At 43.1% G+C, this 26895-nt stretch overlaps 1 protein-coding gene across 1 annotated transcript in view; it reads right to left on the bottom strand.

Annotated features, from left to right (window-relative positions):
• Positions 1-11613, bottom strand: part of CIT (citron rho-interacting serine/threonine kinase) — a 161770-nt gene extending 150157 nt beyond the window's left edge. The window contains 2 exon segments of the mRNA XM_032431628.1: positions 6039-6180; positions 11518-11613. Coding sequence (XP_032287519.1) covers positions 6039-6180; positions 11518-11613 — 238 coding nt within the window.
• Between the last annotated feature and the right edge of the window lie 15282 nt (positions 11614-26895).

Here is a 26895-nt window from a genome sequence, read left to right as displayed (position 1 = left end):
CACCAAGCTGGGACATCACTGGATATGCAACGACTCTAAGGATCTGAAAGAATGGAGCGGAACAGCCGTATCTGACTGAAAAATTCAATCCTTCACATGATAGAGAAACTCCATATAGAGAAACAGGGGTTACACTCCAAAGGAAGACAAGAGGAACACATAATCAAAATTATCCTGGAGAATCCCTCAGAAAGGTGCCATGATGAAGACCAAGAGACTCCTGAATTCCCACACGGACACTAAAGTCCTCCGGGCACTAGAGTGGGTTGCCATGTCCATGGTTGGGCACCAGATAAAGCCAGGAGGCTACATTCTAGAGTTACACTCGGCTTGGCAAGTTATTCACACAATGAGAGGAAATGAGTCCAATGAAGGGGAAAGCCATTTCATACCTATAGTTGTTGGGCAGCATATTGATAAATTAGTCAATGCAGTTTTAATTGCTACCCACCCCCTTTCTTTGTGGGACGAGTGGAGTTGAATTCACTTGGATCAAAGGGCACACATGATGAACGCCACTGCACTGGGTACCTTCCCAGCCACAGACCACACCTTTCTCTTCAGCCAGTCACCCTGAAAATACCTCCCTTTGGTCCCTGGGGGAATCAGGCAAGAGTGCTGGGTAGATCCGAATAAATTCACCATGATCACTGTAAAAAATCAATCTAAAGCGCCTTCCTGGAGAATTCCATGCAGAAGCAAAGCTGAAAGCTGCACAGTATTTTCCTTTTGCCCTGACATCCCTGTGCCGAGTCCCGTCTTTCTTCCCTGCTCTTTTTCCAAGTTTCTTTCAGACCAGGTATTTGAGGTTTGAATTATAATTCCCCAAATATGCTGGCTTGCAACTTTCTGGGTTGAACCTGGTTTTATTATTGCTTGCCCACAAAGCCAACCTCTCTCGATTCTCTGCTGGGCCTTGTGTCCCCAGGTTGCTTATAGCATTTGTCCAACTTAACTCTGGATCCGTGGCTGGTAACCAGCAGGCATTTCAATCACGTGAGTAGACAAACTGCCACAGGCAAAACCACAAGAATACTCCGGATTAGGAGGAACAATTCCAAATGTCTATGTCTTTTTCCAAACGCTTTGGATTATTGAGGGGAACAGGTCAGATACCAAACTCAAGAGTATGATGATTGAAAAAAAAAAAAAGACCCTCACAACTTCCCTCCATACCAGCAGCTTCTATGACTCCAAAACCACATCCCACTTCAGCCCTGCACGCTGTTAATTACAGCATTTAAGGACCGAATATTGAGGTGGAAACGAAGATCCAAAGCACTGTAATGAAAATGCAGTCAAAGCACGGCCTTGTCAGATAAACATTTGGACCCAGGGGCAAAAGCCAACACGGCTGAGTATATCCCTTCCTCTCCTGAAATTCAGTCAATTCAACATTTCAATTTCTAGGAATTTGTCCTTCACAGAAACGTTAGCAGATGTGCTGGAAAACAAAACACAGCAAGATGCTCATCATGAGCACTGCTTGTAAAAGAAAAATAACCAGAAATGAACCTAAAGGTCCAGGGGCACCTGGGTGGCTCAGTCAGTTAAGTGTCTGCCTTCAGCTTGGGTCATAATCCCAGGGTCCTGGGATCAAGCCCTGCGTTGGGCTCAGCGTGGAGTCTGCTTGTCCCTCTCCCTCTTCCTCTCCCTCTGCCTCTGCCCCTGACTCATGCTCGCTCTCTCTCTCTCAAATAACTAAACTCTTTAAAAAAAAAAAAAGAAAAGAAAGAAAGAAAGAAAAAAGAAATGACCTAAAGGTCCATCAACAGGAAAGTGGAACCAACCTAAAGTCCACCCACATAAAAGAATATGAGGCACATGAAGTAGCTCAATCTCCACGAGGATATACATTCTTTAAGGGCAGGGATTTTTTTCTGTTTTGATCACACTATAAACCCAGTACCCAAAACAGAACCTGGCACAAAACAAATGCTCCATAAATATTTGTTGAGTAAATATATTGCTAAGTGAGCAAAGTTAGTAGCAAAATATTACAGACAGATGATCCATTTTGTGTAAAATGAAACAAGAGTGATGTTAGAACATACATGGAAAGGGCTGATTGATTGCTAGAGCGGGTTGACTGGTACACAGGAGTTCACTACGCTATTCTCTTTACCTTGAGACATGCTTGAAAATTTCTATAATAAATATTTTATAAGGACCGAAAAAATTGCAATATTATGCACCAAACTGGTAACAGTGGATATCTCAGACAGAGGAGATTTTGAGGGATATTCTCTCATTTTGACCTTTTATATTTAACTTTGTATTCTGTTTACAATTAGGAAGAAAAAATTCTTAAAGTTATATATTCACCTATAAGTACTACAGTTGTGAACATACAGAGGCTTTTGCCTACAGTAAACATAGCTGAAAGAGCATAGGATTGCAGCTACTGTCAAATCACCAAGAGCAGTCCAATTTCAACAATTATCAACACTTTGCATGTTTAATATCAGGTTTTTTTTACACAAATTCTATAATACAATGCTTAAGGTTTTCCCATTTGGTTTGCTTAGCAATATAGTCATTCGACCAATATTTACTGAACATCTACCATGTGCCAGACACTGTTTTAAGCACTGGGAATAGAACAGTAATTAAGAAACAAAAATCTCTTCCCTGGTTCCCAGATCCGGGGTTCCCTGCTCCCGGCCCCCCTTTGGCCCAAAGCTGGGGCACCTCTTCAGAGCTATACCTTCGTCTCATTTCCTCCAACAGTCCCAAAAGAAAATCTCCATCTCTATGACAAGATTCAAGAAACTTATGCAGCAGCAGCTGTTGGCCATTTTTCCCATTACATTCCAAAACAGAAACTCAAAAGAGGGAGGGGTGCGTGGGTGGCTCAGATGGGTAAGCATCTGCCTTCAGCTCAGGTCATGATCCCGGGGTCCTGGGATCGAGCCCTGCATCGGGCTCCCTACTTGGCGGGAAACCTGCTTCTCCCTCTCCCTCTACTGCTCCCCCTGCTTGTGCTCTCTCGCTCTCTCTGTCAAATGAATAAATAAAATCTTTAAAAAAAAAAAAAAGAGGGGAAGAAAGAAAACAAACAACCCTACTAATGTAATCACCTTTTTCAATCACAGCCTCTCGGCCTTACTCCCCAGGAAGCCTCTTCAAAAATACGAAACAATTCCTTGCAAGAGAATTCTATTAGAAAAATCTACATTTCACTAAGCCTAAGTCCCCTGATTACTGAAGGAGTTTAGAAGATCCACTACTTTAAAGTAACCAGAGGGCAGGGGTGCCCGGGGTGGCTCAGTTGATTAAGCATCTGGACTCTGGATTTCGGCTCAGGTCATGATCTCAGGGTCATGGGATCGAGCCCCGTGTTGGGCTCCATGCTCAGCGGGGAGTTTGCTTGAGATTCTCTGCACCTCCCCCTGCAGATATTATTATTATATATTATATAAATAAATATTATATATTTATTTATAAATAAATATTATATAAATATTATATAAATAAATATTATTTATTTATTTATAAATAAATAAATAATAAATAAATAAATAAATAAATCTTTTTAAAGAATAAAAATTAAAAATTAAAAAATAAAATAACCAGAGGGCAGACTCCAGACTGATGAAGGTGCCTGTAGATGGCTTAATAAATTCGTCTGTCTCATAATTTCCCCTCCCCTCCCACTCCCTACTTAAAAATTTAAATATTCAAGAAGATAAGGTGGGAGTTTATTCAAACAAATATGGAAAAAAGAAAAGTACCCAAAAAAAAAAAGAAAAGTACCCAAATACATTTTAAAATTAAAGACACACAACATATTAAATATATGTTGAGGTTGATGGCTACAGTTATTGGGTTAACATTTATTATCTCTTACGTGTCAGGCAACATAAGCCTGGTCTGTGCACTAATTCATTCAATCCCCGCACAGCCTTATTACATATGTATTTTCCCCATCTTGCAGATAAGGAATCAGAAGAGACAAGGTACAGGTAAATCCCAAAGCTCACTGTGGTGGCCATACGCTGATTTTAGCTACTCAAAACCCCCAGCTCCTTTGGACACTTGCACATCCCCCATTCCATGAGACCCCGGTAATCAGGGTGCCCTGAACCCCTGGTTACCCAGAGAAGTTCCCATCACACTTCATATCCTGGCCCAGTGCCTGCTCAAGGGGTAGGCAGATGACCCAGAGCAGAGCTAATTAGAATCTTTCCTCGGGATTATACTAATATACACAGTGGACGATAAAAGTTGCACAGGGTATGGTACCCAGTCTCCAAAGATGGTGCCCAATGAATCACATGCCTCCTAGAATTCACGACCTTGTGTAGTTCCCTGGCACATGGAATTTGGGAAGCCCTATAACTCACTTCAAACAACAGAACGCAGCCAAAGAAATCCTCTGTCCCTTCCTGGCAGCTTTGGTGCTTTGGAAATTTGGTGCCTGGCACCAAAGGGACCATGTAGATCAGAGGTCAGCAAGTTTTTGCTTGAAGAGCCAGAGAGTAAATATTTTAGGCTTTGTAGGCCATACAGTCTCAGACACGATGACTCAAATGCCTTGTTGTGAGAAAGCAGCCACAGAGAGTACATAAACAAAGGGCATGGCTAACAAGTTCCAGTAAAACTTTGCGTACAAGACAGGTATCCCAGGCTGTCGTTGGCTGACCTTGATGGAGAGACCACACGGAGAAGCCACATGGAGAGCAAGAGGCCCTGAGACTTTACAGAGACAGGGAAAGGCCCAGTCATCCCAGAGTCCTAGCTGAGTCCAGTCTTCCAGGCAACCCGCCAAACACTGAGCAGGCCATCTTGGACATTCTAGACCAGGAGAGTCCCAGGTGCCTGCAATCTTAGTCAGAGTCACATGGAGAGGAAAAATCCTCAGCTGAGCCCAGTCAACCCACAGATTCATGAGAGGTAATACAGTGATTACTGTTTTAGGCCACTATAGTTCAGGGTGCTTGGTTACACAGCAAGGTCGTATAAGGGAGGGTTTCTCACACTTGGCACTACTGAAATTTGGGGCCAGATAATTCTAAGCTGTGGTGGCTATTCTGTTGTTGCAGGAAGGTTAGCATTATCTCTGGCTTCACCCATTAGATGCCAGTAGTACCCCTCCCCTCCAAGCTGTGACAACCAAAAATATCTCCAGACACCGCCAAGAGTCCAGAGGGGGGCAAAATCACCACTGGTTGAAAAACACTGATGTAAGGTAATAAAATACAAAAGTGGGACACGGACACCAGCAGCCAACTCCCCCACCTCAAGGAAGACAAGAAGAGGGTGTGGGTAGAGCCGATTTATGCCTTTCATAGGCCCTAGGCACGCCTCCCTTCATCAGTCCCTTCCTCCATTAAAAAAAAAAAAAAAAAATCAAGGGGCGCTGGGGTGGCTCAGTCGGGTAAGTATCCAACTCTTGAGTTCAGCTCAGGTCTTGATCTCAGGGCCATGAGTTCAAGCCCCGCATCAGGCTCCACGTGAGGTGTGGAGCCTACTTTAACAACAACAACAAAAAAAAATATTAAAAAAAGTCAAAACTTATATTTTACTGTGACATTAACATAAAGATGAATATAACCCCAAATCATTATACATTATAATAATATTTTTCTTATTATTTCAAAATTAAATTAAACTAATGAAAAGAAGTTCAGTTTATTAAAATTAAATACTGTGGGCCCTAAGCACTGTGCCTGCTATGCCCGCTAGATTATCAGCCCTGAGTGGGTACAAGGATGGAACCAGAGGACATCGTTTAAGACCCTGGAACCAGCCATGCCAAAAGTTTGACCCAACCCTGGGTTTCTCAGTTTCATGAGCCATACATTCACTTTTTGGCCTAAGCTAATTTGAGTTGAGTTTCTGACACCTGCAAGCAGCAGACCTGACTTAACTGGTCTCCCAGCTGCAGCAGGTGGAAACTGGCCTTGAAACTGGGTCTGTCTTCCTCCGAGCAGAGTTCTTACCCATGACCACCAACCACTAACTCATCTGGCCTCCAGCATCTTTGCAGTTCTGTCTAGCAGAACAGTTTTCAAGAGAAAGTTCTCCAAACTTACACTTCCGGACAAAGTTGCTCACGTGCTTGATCTTCATCAGAGCAGGCTGACTACATTCTCCGAAGAGAACGAAGAGGGCATCTAATATCCCTTCTCGGGAAAGAGGAGACATCTGCTGTTGAGTCAGAAAGGGTGGTTTCCCCTAAAAACAGCAAACAGCAGATGGAAACACTGTCAATAATGAAAAGCTTTGATCAATAACATCCACACAGAGTAAATTACAAGCCACCAACTCTAACTGCTCGCGACGCACGCTAACAGCACAATTCTGGGGCTTCATTCTTTAAAGTGACATCAACTGAGTCATTATGTTATCACTTATAAGATTCCATTACTGTGGGTTTCTTCCACCAGCACCTGGGAAGAAAAACTTTACAAGCATGCCATTAAAAACAAAAAGCCCTTCTTTCTTTTCCTTTTTTTTTTATTTTTGAGAGAGAAAGAGAGAGAGAGAATGAGCAGGGAGGTGGGGGGGAGGTCAGTGGGAGCAGACTCACCACTGAGAAAGGAGCCCAATGTGGGACTGGGATCCCAGGACCCTGGGATCATGACCTGAGCCGAAGGCAGACGCTTAACCGACCAAGCCTCCCAGGTGCCCAAGGCCCTTCTTTCTTAACAGTCTGTGGCTCATGGGAACATTTACTCTGGACCCTGCTGGTTCTGAAATGTTTCCATGTCTCTACAACAGGACACAATGATTGCTACTTCTTTCGAGTGTGCCCAGAGGTTTGTTAATATAACTGTGGTTTCTTTAATTCACTTGAACAATCTAGAATAGTATGGGCAGAGTGACCATGCTAAAGCTGAATTTATTCATGATCTAGACCAACAGTTGCAAACTGGCAGACTGTATCTAACCCACATGCTTTGTTGGGCCTGCAGCATTTAAAATAATTTGAATTAGGGCGCCTGGGTGGCTCAGTTGGTTGGGCGACTACCTTCGGCTCAGGTCATGATCCCGGAGTCCTGGGATCGAGCCCCGCATCAGGCTCCCTGCTCTGCAGGGAGCCTGCTTCTCCCTCTGACCCTCTCCCCTCTCATGCTGTTTCTCTCTCTCTCTCGCTCTCTGATAAATAAATAAAATCTTTAAAAATAAATAAATAAATAAAATAAAATAATTTGAATTATCTGCCAATATTGAAAAATCAGGAAATTTTACCCAAAAGAGGAGGTGGGATTTGGGGGTTCTCCTGAAACACTGGAGGACAGAGCCACATTGCCCCACATCCCTGCCTGGTGATGCTGAGCTGTGGCTGAGTGATGCTGCCCCTCTGGGTAGTGAACGTGGTCTGCAGTTCATCACAGACCTGACTCCCAGTCTTCCAGGTGGCCCCTGTGACTCACCCATAGTCACTGCCTGGCCCCCAAAGACATGAGTTTGCAATCTCTGGTCTAGAACAATGATTTCCATGTGCCAGGCTATGGATTGTGTGGAGGTATCTCTGCAGAGATGGCCACCTCCAGGCCCTCTCACTCTGTAGGTGCTTGGCACTGCTCTCATCAACAGCCAGAGTCTATTTCCCCGCCCCTTGAATCTGTGCTGTCTCGGTGACTTGCTTCAAGCAACAGGTGACACAAGTGACACTGTGCCAGTTCAGGGCAGAGCTCTAAAGACGCCTAGCAGCTTCTGCTTTTGCTCTTTTGGGAAGCCAGTCACCATGTAAAAAAGCTTAGTCTAGGCCAGGGGTCAGCAAACTACAGCCCATAGGCCAATGTGGCCCACCGTCTGTTTTTATAAATAAAGTTTTATTGGAACACAGCCACACCCATTCACTTACATATTGTCTGTGGCTGCTTTTGTGCTACAATGGCAGAGTTGAATGGCTGCAGCTACACCCAAAGCCTAAAATATTTATTATTTAGAGAAGAAAGTTACAAGGCCTGGGTTAGACTACTGGATAATGAAAGACCTCCTAGAGAAGTCAGCTGGAGGAACACTGAGATGCCCTAGCCAGCAGTCAGTACCCAGATGTTCCAGCCCCAGCCAAGCTCCCAACACAATATGGCCTCTTGCGTGACCCCAGCTGATATCACAGGTTGAAACAGAACTGCCCAGCTGAATCCAAATAACCCACAGAATCATAAGATAAAATAAATCATCACTGCTTTAAACTCTGTGAGTGGTTTCTTACACAGCACTGGATACTAGAAACGGACTGGCTACATTTGAATCACCTAAAGAACTTAGCTAAACAACAACAACAAAATTCTCTGGTGCTGGGGCACCTGGGTGCCTCAGTCGGTTAAGCGTCTGCCTTCAGCTCAGGTCATGACCCCAGGATGGGATCAAGCCCCGCATTGGGCTCCCTGCTCAGCAGAGAGCCTGCTTCGCCCTCTCCTCCCGGCTCGTGCTCTCTGTCGCTATCTCTGTCTCTCTCAAATGAATAAATAAAATCTTTAAAAAAAAAATTATCTGGTGCTATCCCCGACCTACTGAACTAGAACTTCCCAGTTTGTAGCTTAGAATCTGTCTTATTAGCAAGCTCACCAAGAGATTCAAACCTCAGCCAGGGATGTGAAGCACTGGGTCACAAGCCACCATACCTGTCACTTTAGTTATAGTTCTGCCACAAATTCCAAAAAATAGTCTTTGTTCCTTCGTTCTTTACTGAGTTTAGACTAATTGGAGCAACAGTTCCCAAATACAGTACTGATGCTTAACCAAGTACTCAAGTCTGCCACGAAATGAGAAAAAACAAACACCACATGATGACTGGTCTATAAAGCTAAATACATTCAAATTTTAAAGTGACCTTTTATTCTGAAATCACATCCTTCCTCTGTTGGTGTTTCTTAAAATGTCCCTTCTTTATGAAACGAAAGGACCAGAAGATAATGGCTTTTCTCTATATCTGTCTTGTTACATCCTTCTTATATCTCTTAGTTGGCAAAATAAAAAGCTGGCAAACCGATGTTGGCCTAGCAAATTTGTGAAATTTTGTTGGCTCAAAAATCTAAAGGTCTGCTGACCACACGACACAAAACTCATTGGACGTTAAGTACAATGTTAAGTAGAAACCACTTAACCCAGGGACACCTGGGTGGCTCAGTCGGTTAAGCGTCTGCCTTCAGCTCAGGTCATGATCCCAGAGTCCTGGGATCAAGTTCTGCATCGGGCTCCTGGCTCCACAGGGAACCTGCTTCTCCCTCTGCCTGCCGTTCCCCCTGCTTATGTTCTCTCTCTCTCTGACAAATAAATAAAATCTTTTAAAAAAAAAGAAACTAAGACCCAGTCCAAAGTAGTTACCTGAATGGAAAACAAAATCACTACTCTATCTAAACCTCATTAAAATAGTATTACACAGGGAAAGAACAGTATCCGTACCTCGTTAGGCAAATGTTAGATGTATGCTACACTTGCAAATAATAGCTTTCCTGGGGACAGGGAAGAACTCATCATGAAAAAAAGATGAACTGGGGATTTACCCACAACCCTTGCTGTTAGAATGACATAAATATAATACACAATAAATTCTAACACACGTTGGCAGTGTTGCCAATGGTTACATGCCCAGCCTCTGTTGTCTGAATAAAAATGGAGCCTCTATCATTTACAAGCTGCATGATCCTGGGCAAGTCCTTGCCTCCCTCGATATCTGTCTCTTCCTATTTAAAATGTAAATAAGAATAGTCCTTACATCTGTCATGGAGCTGAAGTGAGATAATCAGGAGCATGCTGGCTCTGTACCCAGCACATTGGAAGCCACAATTCTTACATAAGGAGCACATTATACACCTTCAGTCAATTTTGTAATAAGTCAAAAAAGTCTTGGAGTAAAACATAAAGGGGCTAAAACATGGCAGCACTCCGGTCAGCTAGCGTTAGGGACAGACTATTCATTTGTGAAAAATATCTCATGACTTAAAATGACAATGACAACAGGAATGGTCCCACAAAACAACCTAAGCTTTAAATCTGTCTCCATTCTGATCTCTTTGAACATTCCCCAATACCAATATTTTGGGGAAAAAAATGTCATCAAGAAAGTATCAGTATTTATCATCATACAGGTATCCTTGCATAAATACCTTCCTAAATATAATTACTGCTAAGTAAACACAAATTTGTCATTATTATAACTAATATTATTTCTACACTTCGCATTAATATTAGTTACCATTTATAACCATTGGCTTACCAAGAGCTAAGCAAGAAGATAAGTGCTTTACATCAATTATCTCATTTCATCCTCATGATAACCCTGTGAATTTGGTGCCATAACCTCTATTTGAAAGAGTGGCAAATGGATGCAGATAAGGCAAGAGAGTCACCCAAGATAACACAGCTAACAAGTGCTGGGGCCAGGATTCAAACTCAGATCTTCACCACTATCTATATTGTCCCCCTGACTTGTGAATACATAAGTCAAACAAGGATTTCTACATCAACAATGTTTCATCTACATCAAAAATAAAAGAATTAGAAGTCTACTTGGAAATTATTTCCTGAGCTTTAACACTTCTGGGGTGATAGAAAGCTTCTTTATCTTAAACAGAATATGGGTTTCATAGGTGTGGGTATTTATCATTTCTTTTTTTTTTTTTAATAAAGATCTCTTGAATGGGGCACCTGGGTGGCTCAGTCGGTTAAGCATCTGCCTTCAGCTCAGGTCATGATCCCAGAATCCTGGGATCAAGTCCCCGCATCGGGCTCCCTGCTCAGCGGGGAGCCTGCCTCTCCCTCTGCCTGCCTCTCTCTCTCTCTCCCTCAGTCAAATGAATAAATAAGAAAATCTTAAAAAAAAAAAAAAAAGATCTCTTGGGCGCCTGGGTGGCTCAGTCGGTTAAGCGGCTGCCTTCGGCTCAGGTCATGATCCCAGGGTCCTGGGACCGAGCCCCACATCAGGCTCTGTGCTCAGCAGGGAGCCTGCTTCTCCCTCTTCCTCTGCCTGCCTGCCTGCCTACTTGTGATCTCTCGCTCTCTGTCAAATAAATAAAAAAATCTTAAAAAAAAAATCTCTTGAACGAAAATAAATAGAAGTACATCTATAGCAATTTTGGCCAAAAAAATGCCTTTGTTTGTTTTTCCTTAACAAAAGAACAACCTTAGTACAGATAAGTGTGAGAAATGATTAAAAAGATCTCCCTTCGGGGCGCCTGGGTGGCTCAGTCATTGGGCGTCTGCCTTCGGCCCAGGTCATGATCCCGGGGTCCTGGGATCGAGTCCCACATCGGGCTCCCTGCTCCGCGGGGGGCCTGCTTCTCCCTCTCCCACTCCCCCTGCTTGTATTCCCTCTCTCGCTGTGTCTCTCTGTCAAATAAATAAAAAATCTTAAAAAAAAAAAAAAAGATCTCCCTTCAAGGACAAGTTCAGCTAGCTACTCCTCTGTACAGTGGCTTTTTCCAATACTATCAGCACGTATAAAAGACCAAATGGGATTTCTCCTAGAAGATTAGCCTCAATCCTGTAATAAGAATAAAAGTGACAAGGAGGTTCCAAGGAAACAAACACAGGTGAACAGAGCTGGCAGCCTGTTACCTGGAAGAAATGATTCAGCTTGGAGGCCCGGTTGGCAATGGGTTCAGCAGCACCAGCGTCCAGCAGATTCCGTGCTCCATATTTGAACTTCAACATCTCTCCAATGGTGAAGAGATACAGGAGAGAAGGTCAAGTGTGAACTGCCAAATTGAGGAGGATGGGCTTGAAAGATCCTGATCTTCCTCAAGATGTCAGGGATAGCGAGGTGAAAACCAGCCACCACAAAACAGCTCTTGGGAAGTTCCGTCTGGCAAGGGACATTAAAAAACAGATTTTTATTCACTGTAACAAGAGGTAATACTCTTATCTGACATATTCTCTTACAAATCAATTTGTTTATTATCTGCTCCACCGATAATGTAAGCTCCACAAGGGCGGAGACAGAGCCCGGCGCAGAGCAGGTGCTAATAAATACTGAATGAATGAATGATTGAAATAAGCGAATTACCTAGTACGTTGGAAAGTAATATGTGCTACAGGGTTAAAAATGAGAGAGAGCAAGGTAGGGGCAATTGGTGTGTGTGGGCAATTTTTAACAGTATAGTCAGAGTAGACTTCACTGAGAAGGTAACATTTGCAGCAAGATCTGAAGCGGGTAAGCAGTAAGCCTTGCTGATGGCCGGGGGAGGAAAGGACAGTGTGCCGTGCAGAGGGAACAGCCAGGGCTAGGGCTCTGAGGCAGGACCTGGCCTTCTCTGACAACAGCAGGGAGACGAGAGGGGCTGGAGCAGAGGGAAAGACGCGGGAAATAGGAGGTGACTGACGGTTCCGAGTGTGAAGTCACTACACAGATAGTAGGGAGCTGCCGCACTCCACTGGACGGAATAACGCAGGTCATGCTGACAAGCAACGAGGCAGGGCGGAACCCACAGGGGACCCCCTCCAGGTTTAAGAAGGGAACAATTCCTCCTGCCCCGGGCACCACCTACTGACCTTTAGGCTCTCTCGGAGGAGGGCGCGCGCACCGCCAGCCTGGGAAGACCCTCGGGCCCCCGGCAGCCTTGGGGGCGGCACCACCCACCTCCCCGCAACGGGAGGGAAAGCCGGGACTGGTGTGGGTGGAGGCGGCCCTGCCCCCGGCCTTGCGGAGTGGGGTGGGGAGAAATGGGCGTGCGGGGTTCAGACTCACACTCCGCCGACCCCGCCAGTCCGAGCTCTGCTCCGCCCCGCGCCTCCCGCCGCCGCGTTTGAACCAGGCGAACAGCATGGGCGGGGCTCAGCCGTGTCCGGACCAATCAGAGTGCCCGCTCCTAGGATGAACCACTGCGTCCCACCCAAGCCCCACCCAAGCCCTTAAAGGGATAGAGGAAGTGAAAGGGAAAACCAATCAGATTGTTTCTTCCGCTGACTCGTGACCAATGGAAAACGGGGAAAGACAAACCCGGCAAGGCAGCTCCTGGAAGTTTGAAATTGGCGGTTAAGCAGGATGCTGCGTTTAAGGACGCGTCTGTTTGTGCCTAGGATCCCTGGGGAGGTCGCCAGGGCGCTGTCCTCTGCTATCATGGCCACCTGCGAGGAGGAAGGCAGCCAGGCCGCCCTGGTCTTCTTGTTCCTTAAACCGGGCTAAAGTCGAAGTACTTGTTATTTGGGGAAATCAGCTTGTTCTCTGCTACAGCTGGGGCAGGAAATGTTTTGAGCCTGAACTGCCAACCTGCCTCGGTTACTTGCAACTTTGGGCTGATTGTCCAGCGACCAATAGGTGAATGTATTGATACTGTCTGAAAGGACATTTTAAAATCGATTAAACGCAGGAGATTTAAATAGGCACTTCACTAAAAAGGAAATCCAAATGGCCAACAAACGTATAAAAAGGTGCTCAACCTAATACATAATCACGAAATAGGAAAAATAAAACCACAGTGAGATATAACACTCACCGCCCCCTCCCCCCCAAAAAGATGTGGAGCCACAGTCATTCATACATAGCTGATGGGACTATAAATTAGTACAGTCTCGAAAAAAAAGTTTGGCTCTATTTGGTAAAACTGAAGATAAACACATTCTATGGCTCACATGTACAAGAATGTACAAATAGTATTGTATGACATAATGGCAAAAAAAAAAAAAAAAAAAAAAAAACCTGGAAACAACGCAAATGCCTACGAGCAGTACAAAGTATAATTTTTTATATTGCAGTGTTTTCATACAGTAATGAAAAGGAATAAATACAGCTAAACACAATGACATAATGATTTTTGAAACAATGCTGAATGAGGGAAATGGCAATAGAATAAAGTATGATTTCATTAAAATAAATTTCAAAAGCAGACCAAAAACATGTAAAGGGAGGGATGTACGTACAGGTGGTAAGACCATAAAGAAAGCAAAAGTCAGGAGAGTGGTTCCCTTGGGTTAAAATGGAGGCCATTCAAGGTGTCAGGGAGCTGCTATGATCTGTTTCTTAACCTGGATGGTAATAACATAGATGCTTGTTTTAGAATTATTAAATTGGGTGTGCATGTATTTATATACATGTTCTATTTATGTATATAAAAAATTTGAAGGAGGAGACAGTCTTTCCTGTACTCTTCTAATTCCTACACTACATAGAACTGGAGATATGTCGGGACGCCTGGGTGGCTCAGTCGGTTAAGCGTCTGCCTTCGGCTCAGGTCGTGATCCCAGGGTCCTGGGATCGAGTCCCACATCGGGCTCCCTGCTCCGCGGGGAGCCTGCTTCTCCCTCTGCCTCTGTCTCTCTCTCTCTGTCTCTCATGAATAAATAAATAAAAAAATCTTTAAAAAAAAAAAAAAAAAAAAAAAGAACTGGAGATATGTTATCACATGCACCCATACACACACGTGTATGTGCAGCAGTACAAAACCAAAGTGACAGACTTGCTGAATACACTTATTTTCCCCAAATGTAAACTTGCTCTTTCTCCCTGGGACGATAATGATAGCTACTATTTATCAAGCCCCCTCCCCTACCAAGCACTTTATCTCATTAATCCTTACCACAACCCTAAGAGAGAGGAACTATAACCCACATTTTATGGATGGAAAAACTGAAACTCAGAGAAATGGAGTGGCTAATTTGAGGGTATTCAACTTTAGGTGGTAGAGTGGGGTTTGGAACTCCCGGACTGACTCCAAATCCTTTGGTCTTATACGAAACCTGCTTCTCAGAAGACGTTAGAAATCCTCCCAGTCTTTACATTTGTCATGTTGCAAGGGCTGACCCAGTATAGAAAGATGTCAAGCAAAACTAAGAAATGCTTTTAAATGACATGTTGGAGATGGCAAGGTAAGGGGACATGCAAAGTGGGTTGTAGCCAACTGTTGATTTGATATAAAGGATCTCAGCAAGGTCTGAAGGTGGATCTAGTCAACACTTCTGATTTTTCTAGTCCAGCCAAACCTGTTAGTTTCCTGGCATCAGAAATAGAAGCCTTTACCAGAATCTTGGGATTTGTTCATCCTAAATTAGAATGCAGTGTTAGCAGCACTGTTTTGCACTGCCCTGAATCCTGCCTAGATATCCTAATTTCCCGTTAGAACAATTACTGGTCTCTGCAAATCCCTTATGAAACAAGACAGGGAATAAAGAACAAATAAAATGAATACAGAAAGATACAGCCAAAAAACACATTAACCCCACCAATTTTCTTTCAGGAGTAGTAGCTGCACAAAAAAATGTATGGGGAGAGCAAATAAGAAGGGCCCAAGAGTGGATATGCAGGTGCTAAAAGGATAAGCCACAGGGGCGCCTGGGTGGCTCGGTCCGTTAAGCAACAGACTCTTGATTTTGGCTCAGGTCATGATCTCAGGTCCTGGGATCAAGCCCCACATCAGGCTCGGTGCTCAGCGGGGAGTCTGCTTGAGGATTCCCTCTCTCCCTCTCCCTCTGCCCCCCCTCAAATAAATAAATCTTGAAAAAAAAAAAAAACAGGAAACCTGAGACCGTATGTTTGTTCTTACACAAAATGAAACCATGACAAGACCTATGCTGAACATGAATCCATGACGATTATCATAATGAGGATTCTAGAAGAACGCCATCATAACTGAGCCATAATGAAGGACCTTATGACATTCCTCCATTCAACCATTCATTTATAAAAAAAAACATTTATGGTGCCAAGCACTGGGGGTACCGAAACAAAAAAGACACCCTTCTTGTCTGATTTTCAAAGGCTAATTATGGTGGGGAAATGGGGCTGTGAACAAACAATCGTGAAACACTTTGAGAAGTTCCTGTCACAGTGGGAAGTACAGAGAACTGGGGCAACCCAGACAGGGGAGGGCAGACGGTATGTGGCAGCAAATAGCCAAAACTTGAAAATGGAAAGAATGCGATGGCCCTCAGAGCGGTCCCCTGGGAGATAACACAAGCGGAGATACTCCAAGGCTCCTGGAAGGGGAAGGAAAGACAGCAAGACTCAAACCAGATCTAGTGGAACCTTAAGAATGATATATAACCATCCCCCAAAGGACAGAAAAAAGGATCTGAGGAACTAACCCCATTCTAGATATAGAGATAAATTTATTCTGGTCCCTTTGGCAAGGAAGAATTCTTCAAGCTATTTTAGCTGCAGGTAACTTCTAAATCATGACACCAACTACCATTAACTGAGTGCTTTCTAAGAAGTCATAGCCAAGGTATTACCTGTTTCCCAGAGATGTGTACCCACCACTGGTATGAGGGACACTTTCAAGTCACATACAAATGTCACTTATTTTTTTTTAATTATACATTTTACCGTGTTAGGAACAACGGTAACTAGTTCATCAAACCAGGTGTTGTAGGATGTTTAGCAGTATCTTGGCCTCCACCCACTAGATGCCCCACGCACTAGCGTGCACTCCCAGTGGTGACAACCAAAAATGTCTCCAGACATTGCCAATGTACCCTGGTAGGGGGAGGGACCACCCTGGATAGAGAACCACCTGTTTATAACTGGATGCTATGAAATTTTCCAATGAATACATTAAATATACTTTATATAGACCAAGAGAATTTTTACAAAATACACATCTGATAAAGATCCAAAATATACAAAGAACACTTAAAACTCAACAATAAGAAAACAGCCCAATGTAAAAATGGGCCAAAGACCTTAAAGGACACCCCACTAAAGGAGATATACAGACGGCAAAAAAGCAAATGAAAAGATGCTCCACATCCTGTGTCATCAGGGAAGTGCAAATCAAAACAACAGTGAGATACCACTACACACCTATTAGAATGACCAAAATTCCAAGCACAGACACCACCAAATGCTGGTGAGGATGTAGAGCAACAGGAACTCATGTTCATTCCTGGTGAAAATGCAAAATGGTACAGCCACTGTGGGAGACGGTTCAGCAGTTGCTTATAAAACTAAACACTCTTAACGTACAAACCCAGAAATTATCCTCCTTGGTATTTACCCAAAGGAGTTGAAAACTGCATATCCACACAAAACTGCACATGGATATTTATGGCAGCTTCATTCATAATTGTCAAAACCTGGAAGCAACCAAGATGTCCTTCAGCAGGTGAGTGGATAAATAAACCATGAAACATTCCAGACAATGGAATATTATTCAGTGCTGGAAAGAAATGAGCTATGAAGCATGAAAAGACATAGAGGAAACTTAAATGCATATCACTAAGTCAAAGAAGCCAATCTGAAAAGACTACACACTCTATGATTCCAACTATATGACATTCTGGAAAAGGCAAAACTATGGAGACAGTAAAAAAAAAATCAGTGGTTGCCTGGGGTTGGGAGGGAGGGATGAATAGGTGGAGCACAGAGGATTTTAAGGGGAGCACAACTGTTCTGTTTGATACCAAAATGATGGATACACGTCATTGTGCATTTGTCCAAATCCATAGAATGTACAACCCCCAGAATGAGCAGTAATGTGAACTGTGAACTTTGGATGCTGATGACGTGTCCATGTAGGTTCATCAATTGTAACAAATGTGCACTCTGGGGCGCCTGGGTGGCTCAGTTGGTTAAGTGACTGCTTTCGACTCAGGTCATGATCCTGGAGTCCTGGGATCGAGTCCCACATCGGGCTCCCGGCTCAACGGGGAGCCTGCTTCTCCCTCTGACCCTCTCCCCTCTCATGCTGTTTCTCTCTCTCTCTCTCTCTCTCTCTCTCTCTCTCAAATAAATAAATAAATAAATAAAATCTTTTAAAAAAAATGTGCACTCTGGTGGGGGTATGTTGATGGTGGGGGAAGTTTAGGATGTGGGTCTCTTTGCAGGGGGTGGGGGGGGGCACTGTTGGGTCTACCACAACCAGCAAGGTTGAAGAAGAGTTGATGCAGACAAGAATAGTGGGAGATAAGGTCAAAGATACTCCTTTTTAATGACTAAAAATGTACTCGTTAAAAAGAATCATCTTTGCAATTTCATCCTCTGAAAGTAACTGCATTGGCCCTTTCCACAGTAAATTACATTAAGTTGCACTTTTCTGCTCCTTCCGCTCTTGGACTGCCTTTGTAATGTTCTCTTTCTTTCTCAACATCGTCTAATAAAATTAAAACACTTGGAGAGACTACAGCATGAATTATTTCAGGTTTGTGTATGTGAATGTTGAGAGAGGCTGTCCGATCCCCAAAAGCAGACCTAGCTGAGAGAACTTTGGAAAGAAAGGAAATACAAAACGTGGAGTGGGTGGAAAAGGGTGTATCCTGTTGCTCATTAGCATCACTTTGTAGAAAAAAACCAAGATCTCTATTTGGTGGCTTGTGTGTATTGGGGAAGACACTGGCCAGTCTTGCATAGTTGGTTTTTTTTTTCATTTATTTTTTAGTCATGATAAAATACATAGAACATAAAACTTACCATCTTCACCATTTTTAACTCTACAGTTCAGTGGCATTAGGTACATTCATAGTGTTGGGCAACCATCACCACCACCCATCTGTAGAACTCTTTATCTTGCAAAACTGAAACTCTGCACCCATTAAATGCTAACCCCACATTCTCCACTCCTCCAAGCCCCTGGTACCCTCTGTTCTTTCTGTCTCTCTGAATTTGCCTATCCAAGTGGAATCGTACAATATTTATTTTTGTGTGTCTGGTTTATTTCATGTAGCATACTGTTTTCAGGGCTCATCCACATTGTGGGATGTATCAGAACTCCATTCCTTTTTTTTTTTTTTTCTTTTTATGACTGATATTCCATTGTAGGTATATTTTGTTTATCCCTGCACCCGTTGATGGACCCCTGGGTGGTTTCCACCTCTTGGCTGTTATGGAATAATGCTGCTTTGAACATCGGCATCCAAGCATCTGTCTGAGTCCCTGCTTTCAAATCTTGGGGGCATCTTAGGAGTGGAATGGAATTGCTGGATCACAGGGTAATGCTACATTTAACTTTTTGAAAAACTGCCAAATCTGTCGAACTGCTGTTTTTCCACAGCAGCTACACCATTTTACGTTCCCACTAGCGAGGCATCGGGGCTCGGATTTCTCCACGTCTTCACCAATGCTTGTCATTTTCTGTGCTTGTTATTTTATAATAGCCATCCTAATGGGTATCAAGCGGCATCTCATTCTGCCTATTTATTTGTATTTTCCTTGCTTAGTAAACGAATCTTTTCTATGAAATGCAGGTATTTCTCCAGATCACACTCATTGCACACTGTCTAATAAGCACCTATACTTCACTTCCAATCGGCTTTAGGCTCCTGCCTTCAAAATTACTTCAGTCCGTGGCTTCCTTACCTTTCAAGCACCTAAAGCACCGCGCCTTGTTTTGCATTTTGCCTCACCGAAGCCGAGGTGCTATCTAGTGGCCCAATCGGGTAACTGCAGGTACAGCCCCCTTTTTACTCTAACGCCTGTGCCAATACAGAATCCTCGATTGTATTTTATTTTCCTGGTGATGCCCATCTGGTAGCACCACGAAAGGTGAAATCCAAATCCGATTCAGAAAGTGGCGTTTTTACAAAGATTATATAGCTAGGCTTCACCCCAAATGACAATCCCTTCTCCAGTGTCCCCTTAATTGGACCCCTTCCTAAAATAGGAATAATAGAAATGCAGCTGACATTTTAAATACAACTGGTTTGTTGAACGAGCATTCCAAAAACGAAGTAATTTAATTTTCTTCCAGTCTCTTCCTTCAGTCATTCTCTAGTAAACCTCCCTTTTGCACCCTTCAAAGATGCATCCAGCAAACCCTAGTTTTCAGGTTTCCTCAAGTTCCCACAGCTCCTTGTCATGCCATCTGATACTTCACCTTCCCCTCCCCAGAACAGGCCATAGAGAGGAGGGTGGTCGGTGGGGGTGGTCTTCTCTCTCATGCTCTTTCCTCTCTCCCTTCTTCCTTGAAAACTCCTCTGAATTGGGGGTGCCCGGCTGGCTCAGTCAGTAGAGCATGTGACTCTTGATCTCAAGGTTGTGAGTTCAAGCCCAACGTTGGGTGTAGAGATGACTTAAAAATAAAATCTTTAAACTCCTCTGAAGGAAGGAGATTAAGAGGTACAAACTTCCAGTCATACAATAAATAACCCATACAGATGACAAGTACAGGATGGGGAATATAGTCGATAATATTGTGATACACTTATCATGGTGAGCATTTTGTAATGTATATAATTGTTGAATCAGTATGTAGTACACCTGAAACTAACTTAATATTACATGTCAACTATTTTTAAAATTTATTCTGAAATGCTAGGGGAAAAAAAAAAAAAACTTCTCTGATGTTTGGAGCCATGACTAGAAATTTTCCCTACACAATTTTCTGACGTCAGAAATGGACTTGTAATTGAACTTTTCCAACTACCCTCCCTCAGCTCACACTCTTAGCTAAGTCCCAAGGTGTCCATTTCATTCATTCCTGCCCCATCCAACAGCAAGAGTTGAGGCTGCTTTACTTTGCCCCCCTTTCTACCTCTCTGCCTGTGCACCCCAGCCCTCTCTTTCCCATTTTTCTCCCTTTGCTCAGAGGTCATTTAATAAGAATAAGTAAGCATCACTCATAGAAAAGGAGATCATGTTATCATCAGGTAGGACTGTAAGCTTAAAAAATCCAAGAGACTCAACTAGGAAATTATTAGGACCAAAAAAGTTACAAAAGATAGTCCAAAATAAGAGGAATGCACAGAAAAATCAATAGCTTTCCATTATACCAGCAGCAGCCATTGAACTAATGTGATGGAGAAAAGATTCTATTCCGGTAATAGCAACATATCAAGTTCCTGGAAATAAACTCAACAGGAGAAGAGCAGAGGCCACATAACGAAAACTATAAAGCTTGACTACAAACATAAACACAAGATGTGAGTAAGAAAATGGAGAGGCTTGGCTTGTTCCTAAATAGGCAGCATCAGCATTGAAAGAAGTCCTTTTCTTCCCAAATTAACATTAAAATGAAGAGCAGGATAAATAAATGATGGTCCACCTACACAATGGAATTCTACTCTGCAGTAAGAAGGAATATATTATTGACATATACAGCAACATGGATAAATCTCAAGATCATTATGCTGAGTGAAACAAGCTAGACACAAAAGAGTATACACTGTAGGATTGCATTTATATAACATTCTAGAAAGGGGAAAAATGAAAGCAGCTGGGGTTGGGGGTGGAGAAGAGGATTAATTGCAAAAGGACATGAGGGACCTCTTGGAGGCTGATGAGAACATTCTATATCTTGATTGCACTGGAGGTTACGTAGTGTATACACTTGTCACAACTCATCTAAATGTATCCTTAAAATGGTGCATTTATTGTATGTAAATTATACCTCAATAAAGAAAGGACTGCAACTCCAATAGAAATGCAATTCAAAAAACACCCCAACTTTAGGGTTTGGGGGAGAGGTGTGGCAGAGACTTAAGAAACAAAAATAAAATTCTTTGGCAAGCAGAATTGCAAGAGATCAGCCAAGAAAAAAAGCATAAGTTCAGAAAGCGCATCAACAAGTTCGCTGCCCGGGGCACCTGGGTGGCTCAGTCAGTTAAGAGTCTGCCTTCGGCTCAGGTCATGATCCCAGGGTCCTGGGATCGAGCTCAGCATCGAGCCCCGCATCGGGCTCCCTGCTCAGCAGGGAGTCTGCCTCTCCCTCTCCATCTGCCTCTCTCCCAGCTGATGTTCTCTCTCTCTCAAATAAATAAATAAAATCTTAATTAAAAAAAAAAAAGTTCGCTGCCCAAATAGACAGCCACCTGGTCCCCCTAGGGAAAGAGATGCCTCCAGTCCTCCTATTGGCAGGGACTCTCCATCCTTTCATCTCTAAGGAAGTCTCCCCACGGGGAGGGCCGGGGAACAGTGCCAGACCTTCCCCTACCTCCACTCCCCAAACAGCCTGGAATGGAAGTCTGAGCGAGGCTGCAGATAGCAAAGAAGTTTAGTCCCTTCTTACAGAAGAGGAGCACCCCAATTTTTCCTTCCCTCTTTTAAACCTGGGGTCCACGAAGTATTTTTATGTCCCCCAGAGTCACTCGATTACAAAGGCAATCAAGAGGTTCAAACTCCTTTACAATGCTCCTTATATCATAGATGTCTCCAAAAATATATTGTTTCATGACCTAAAAAGAAGGCCCACCTATAAACCGAAATAAATTCTAGGGATTTAAGAGGGGAAAGATGCAAACATTGGGTAGCAGATTCCAGTGCGCATGGAGCAGGAAAGAGGAGAATAGGGATAAATTGATTTTGTAAGCTCCCACGGGGTTGCTGTAATTTGGCATGAAATGCTTGAAAAGGAAGAACAACGGATTGATGCATCAACATACTTTGTGTTCACTGCAGACAAAAGCAAGACAGCTCCTTAATGTGACCAATTTTTCTGGGCCTAAAGATTTTCCACAACCATTAAGACATTTCTCTTTCAATCGGTGTGCTTGGTGGTATATTTTTAGAATTGAAATTTCTTATTAAGGGGTGATGTGGTTGGAAGATGATCACTCTTCTGATCTAGTTTTCTCTCTGCTCCCCATTAGCGGGGTCTAAAAAGCAGACTTTGAAAATAAAGGCTTTGTGACCTCAGGAACATAATTCCCAGCTCACTTTCCTTTGCCAAGTAAAAACCATTTCTACCACTAACACAAAGGCATTACGTCTGAGATTCTCTACCAGTTTTTCACTCTGTGGAGCTAAGATTGTTCAAGGAACAAGGAATTGTTAAGATTTGAAATTTATTGGAAATAGTCATGGCAGCCAGCCAATGACAGAAACTGGGACCCATGGTAACTTATGGAGATAGATATTCTTTTGTTTTCTGAGCCACTGGAGTGTCTTTCTAGTCACTCCTACTCAATAAAATGAGAACAACCCTATAAGGTGCTTCTGAATGCCTGCTGGAAATTAAATGGAGCACATCACTCAGCTCTGTCTGTATTAGTTATGTAATGCTGCGTAAAAATATTGCCACAAACCTAGCGGCTTAAAACAACATACACTTATTATCTTGCAGTTTCTCTGGGTTCAGGGACACCTGAGCCAGATCCTCTGCAAAGATGCAATCAAAGTTTTGGCCAGGGTAGCAGTCTCATATCAAGGTTTGACTGGGGAGGAATCTCCTTTAGGCTCACGTGGCTGCAGGCACATTCAGTTCCTTGAACTCTGTAGTTTCTTGCTGGTTTACAGTGGAGGTCGCCCTCAGTTTCTTGTCTTGTGGCCCCGTCCACAGAGAAGCTCACAAGACAGCAGTTTGCTTCCTCAAAGTTAGCAAGGGAGAGTCTTACAGCAAGACCTTACAATCATAAGTAACTTAATCACAGAGTGATAGCCCATCACTTTTGCCATATTCTCTTGGTTAGAAGCAAGTCACTGGTCCCACACATGCTTAAGGGCAGGGGATCACACTAGCACATGAACATCAGGGGGCAAGGATCATGGGAGTCCCCTTAGAGTCTGTCTTTCATGTTGTCTAAACTGACTGAAAACATCACTGTGGTATAAATGGTGATGACTTGGTTTAAATAAAGATGCACTTCATCCCTGTGATTGACAGATGGACCATCCTTTGTCATGAATCCTTTAATTCAAGAATAACATTTACCACACAATTGAAGGCAAACTTGGATGATTCTCTTATCCTCTTATCTGCTTCTTCTTTCTCCTTTTCCCATCTACCTCTCCTCCAAATACTGAGAATCCACACTGCCACTCTATAGGGCACATCTCCGTGAGTGCCCTGCTTGGACACCCCCCAGTGGGGACACACCTGTCTCTATGCGTACAGGGAGGTCTCTGCCATCACCGCTCTCATCTGCTCAGCTGTCAATGCTTCAGCTGAGCAAAGCAGAGTGTTAGCCATAAATTGATGATGGAAAGAATAACGAGGCATGATCTCAAGATGTTTACAACCTAGATGGAAACTGCTCTAAGGTCTTACCCAAGAGAGGGTACAAGGACCATAAACCTAAAGGACATAGTAGACAGCTTTTGTCCACCTTGTTTGAATTTTTAAATAATGAACATGCAGGAGTTGAGAGTAGCCATTTCTTTTCTTTTCTTTTTTTTTTTTTTTAAGGTTTTATTTATTTATTTGACAGAGAGAGACACAGCGAGAGAGGGAACACAAGCAGGGGGAGTGGGAGAGGGAGAAGCAGGCTTCCCGCCAAGCAGGGAGCACCATGTGGGGCTCGATCCCAGGGCCCTGGGATCATGACCTGAGCCGAAGGCAGACGCTTAACAACTGAGCCAATCAGGCGCCCCAAGAGTAGCCATTTCTTATCTACTTTCTGGAAACAGAATCCCAAACATCTTTTGCGAGAGCCCCCTTCCCCCTACATCTTCTCAACCAGAAGCCTCAGGTGGGATTAATCAATCCATCCCCTCCTCCAGAGATTAGCCTATACCTGGCGTCAGCCAATCAGTTTACCCCATGCCTTTCCCCTAGTGAGTGATTGGTTCACAATTGAGACAGCAACCCCACCCAAGCCAATGAGAGGTAAGAAATTTACTGAGGCCTCTGGAAAAGAAAATCCCCTCACTCTTGAGGAAGTCTTCAGTAGAGTCTCTTCCCCTGCACCAGTGCTAGCCAATAGAAATATAATGTGAGCTTCATATGCAATTTTTTTTTAAAGATTTTATTTATTTATTTGAGAGATCGAGAGAGAGAGATCACAAGCAGGGGGGAGGGGTAGAGGGAGAAGCAGACTACCTGCTGAGCAGGGAGCCCCACAGGGGACTCCATCCCAGGACCCTGGGATCATGACCTGAGCCAAAGGCAGACGCTTAACCCACTGAGCCACTCAGGTGCTCTCATATGCAATTTTCAATTTTCTAGTAGCCACGTTTGAGAAAGCAAAAAGAAAAAAGTGAAACTAGTATTAACAATATATTCTATGTGGCCCAGCATAGCTAAAATGTTATCATTTCAATATGTAATCAGACTAAAAAGTATTAATAAATATTTTACTTTTTTTCATACTAAGGTCTTTAAAATCTAAAATATACACTTACAGAACATCTCAATTCAGACTAGCCACATTTCTCAAGAGCCACATGTGTGCCCCCTGGGCAGTAGGGTATGAAGATGCAAAACTAGATCTGTACTCATGGGAGGAAGCTTAAGATGACACTGACCACATCTAAGGAAAAGAAGTGGAAATAAACTGGGTTCTTGGTGACATCATTTGAGTCACCGGATTAAGCATCACTTGAAATTAGCATAACCTCAGAACATTTCAGTTATGTAAGCCAATAAGTTCCCTTTACTATTTAAATTAATTCAAATCAAAAGTTCTGCCACTTCCAAACAAAGGAACTGATACAAATGGTAATCGATAAAGTGAAACAATCTATTATGTGCCCAAACCGAAGAAAGCAAAGTAAGCATAAAGTGTTCAGAGAAGGGAGAAATTAACCTGGCGACAGGAGGGTTTCTCAGTCATGGCACTTTTGACATTTGGGGCTCGATAATTCTTCATTGTGAGGGGATTGCCCTCACCATAATCTTAGCAATAGCTTTGGCCTCTACACACTGGATACCAGCAGCAACCTCCACCTCCAGTTGTGGCAAAAAAAAAAAAAAAATGTCTCTAGATATTGTCAACTGTCCCCAGTTGAAAAACACTGAGCTAAAGAGAGGGATTTGTAAAAAATCTGTAAGAATGGGTGGGATGTATTTATGTGGGAAAGGCATTTCCAGTGGGTACAATGAGATGAATAAAGGAACCAAGAAGGGGGAACAGAAGGCTCATGAGGAAATCGATCAAATCATCAGTGCTCAGTCCCAGCTGTGGCTGCCAGCAACAATCAGAGCATTAAATTTTATCTGAAAAACCATTTTTTCAAAAATTCTATCATACGCTGTTAGTGGAAACCTAAATCAACACAAACCTTTTCAGAGGGCAATTTGGCAGTATCTACAAAAATAGAAAATGTTTTCTACCCTTTGTCTCCACAATTCTTCCTCTGGCAGTTTACTGGAAAAAAAAAAAAAAAAAAACCTTACCCAACAGAAAATAATAATAGTAACTAAAAAAGACAAACAGCCATTCATAAGGGCTTGGTTGTATTCAATACTGCAGAGCCACACAGTTAAATACTATGTATCCATTTTTTAACAATGACTTTGTGTGCAGAAAGGAAAATATCAGAGATACCTTGTTAGATTAAAAAAAAGAGTAAGATATCAACAAGATATGTTGTATAATCTCATGCAAATAACATGAATATCTGTTTATATATATTTGGAGAAAATGAGGGAACTATATATTCAACTAAATGATGGTTATCTTGGGGAGAATGCATGCCATGAGAGGATAAAGAAATGAGTCAGTTAAGCATCCAACTCTTGGTTTCAGCTCAGGTCATGATCTCAGGGTCGTGAGATCAAGCCCCCACGTCAGGCTCCCCGCTCAGTGCGGAGTCTGCTTGGGATTCTCTCTCCCTCTCCCTCTGCACCTCCCGCTCCTGCTGTCTCTCTCTCTCTCAAAATAAATAAATCTTAAAAAAAAAAAAAAAAGGAATGAGAGTTGCACTTTCTATATACATTATATATGTAACAATTTGGAGAAAAGCTCTTATTTTCTTGGCGTCAGAAATTATCTTCCACCCCCACCCCAGCCCGTGGCACTGCCTTCTGCAGAAGAAACCCTATTTTTGTTTGGTAAAACTTTTATATGCGTGTTGCAGGGTGGATCCAGTTGTGTGCTGGTAAATGTTTAAGAACTAGCTCTTTGGGGGTGGGGACCCTGATTTATAGTGTTTGCCAATTTCCGTGATGTAAATACTCCAACTGTAGCCCATTTCAAGCTACCCACAGGATTTCGCTGAATGCAGAACTGAGAAGAGAAACATGCCAAGCCTGAGAATGCCAGCTCCAGCTCCCCCCTCCCCAACCATTCTTGATAAATAATTGATGGATATTGAGCTGCTTCCTCCAAAACGGGATCAGAGTCAGACGAGCCATCTACTGAGTCTTTTTGAGTCTTTGTCTTTTTGAGTGGGATAGGCAAGTTGAGAACCAG

Source organism: Phoca vitulina, unplaced genomic scaffold (assembly GCF_004348235.1).
Source record: "Phoca vitulina isolate PV1807 unplaced genomic scaffold, GSC_HSeal_1.0 scaffold46, whole genome shotgun sequence".
NCBI classification, from domain to species: domain Eukaryota; kingdom Metazoa; phylum Chordata; class Mammalia; order Carnivora; family Phocidae; genus Phoca; species Phoca vitulina.
The sequence above is the reverse complement of the archived record's forward strand: the minus strand, read 5'-3'. Positions and strand labels throughout refer to the sequence as shown.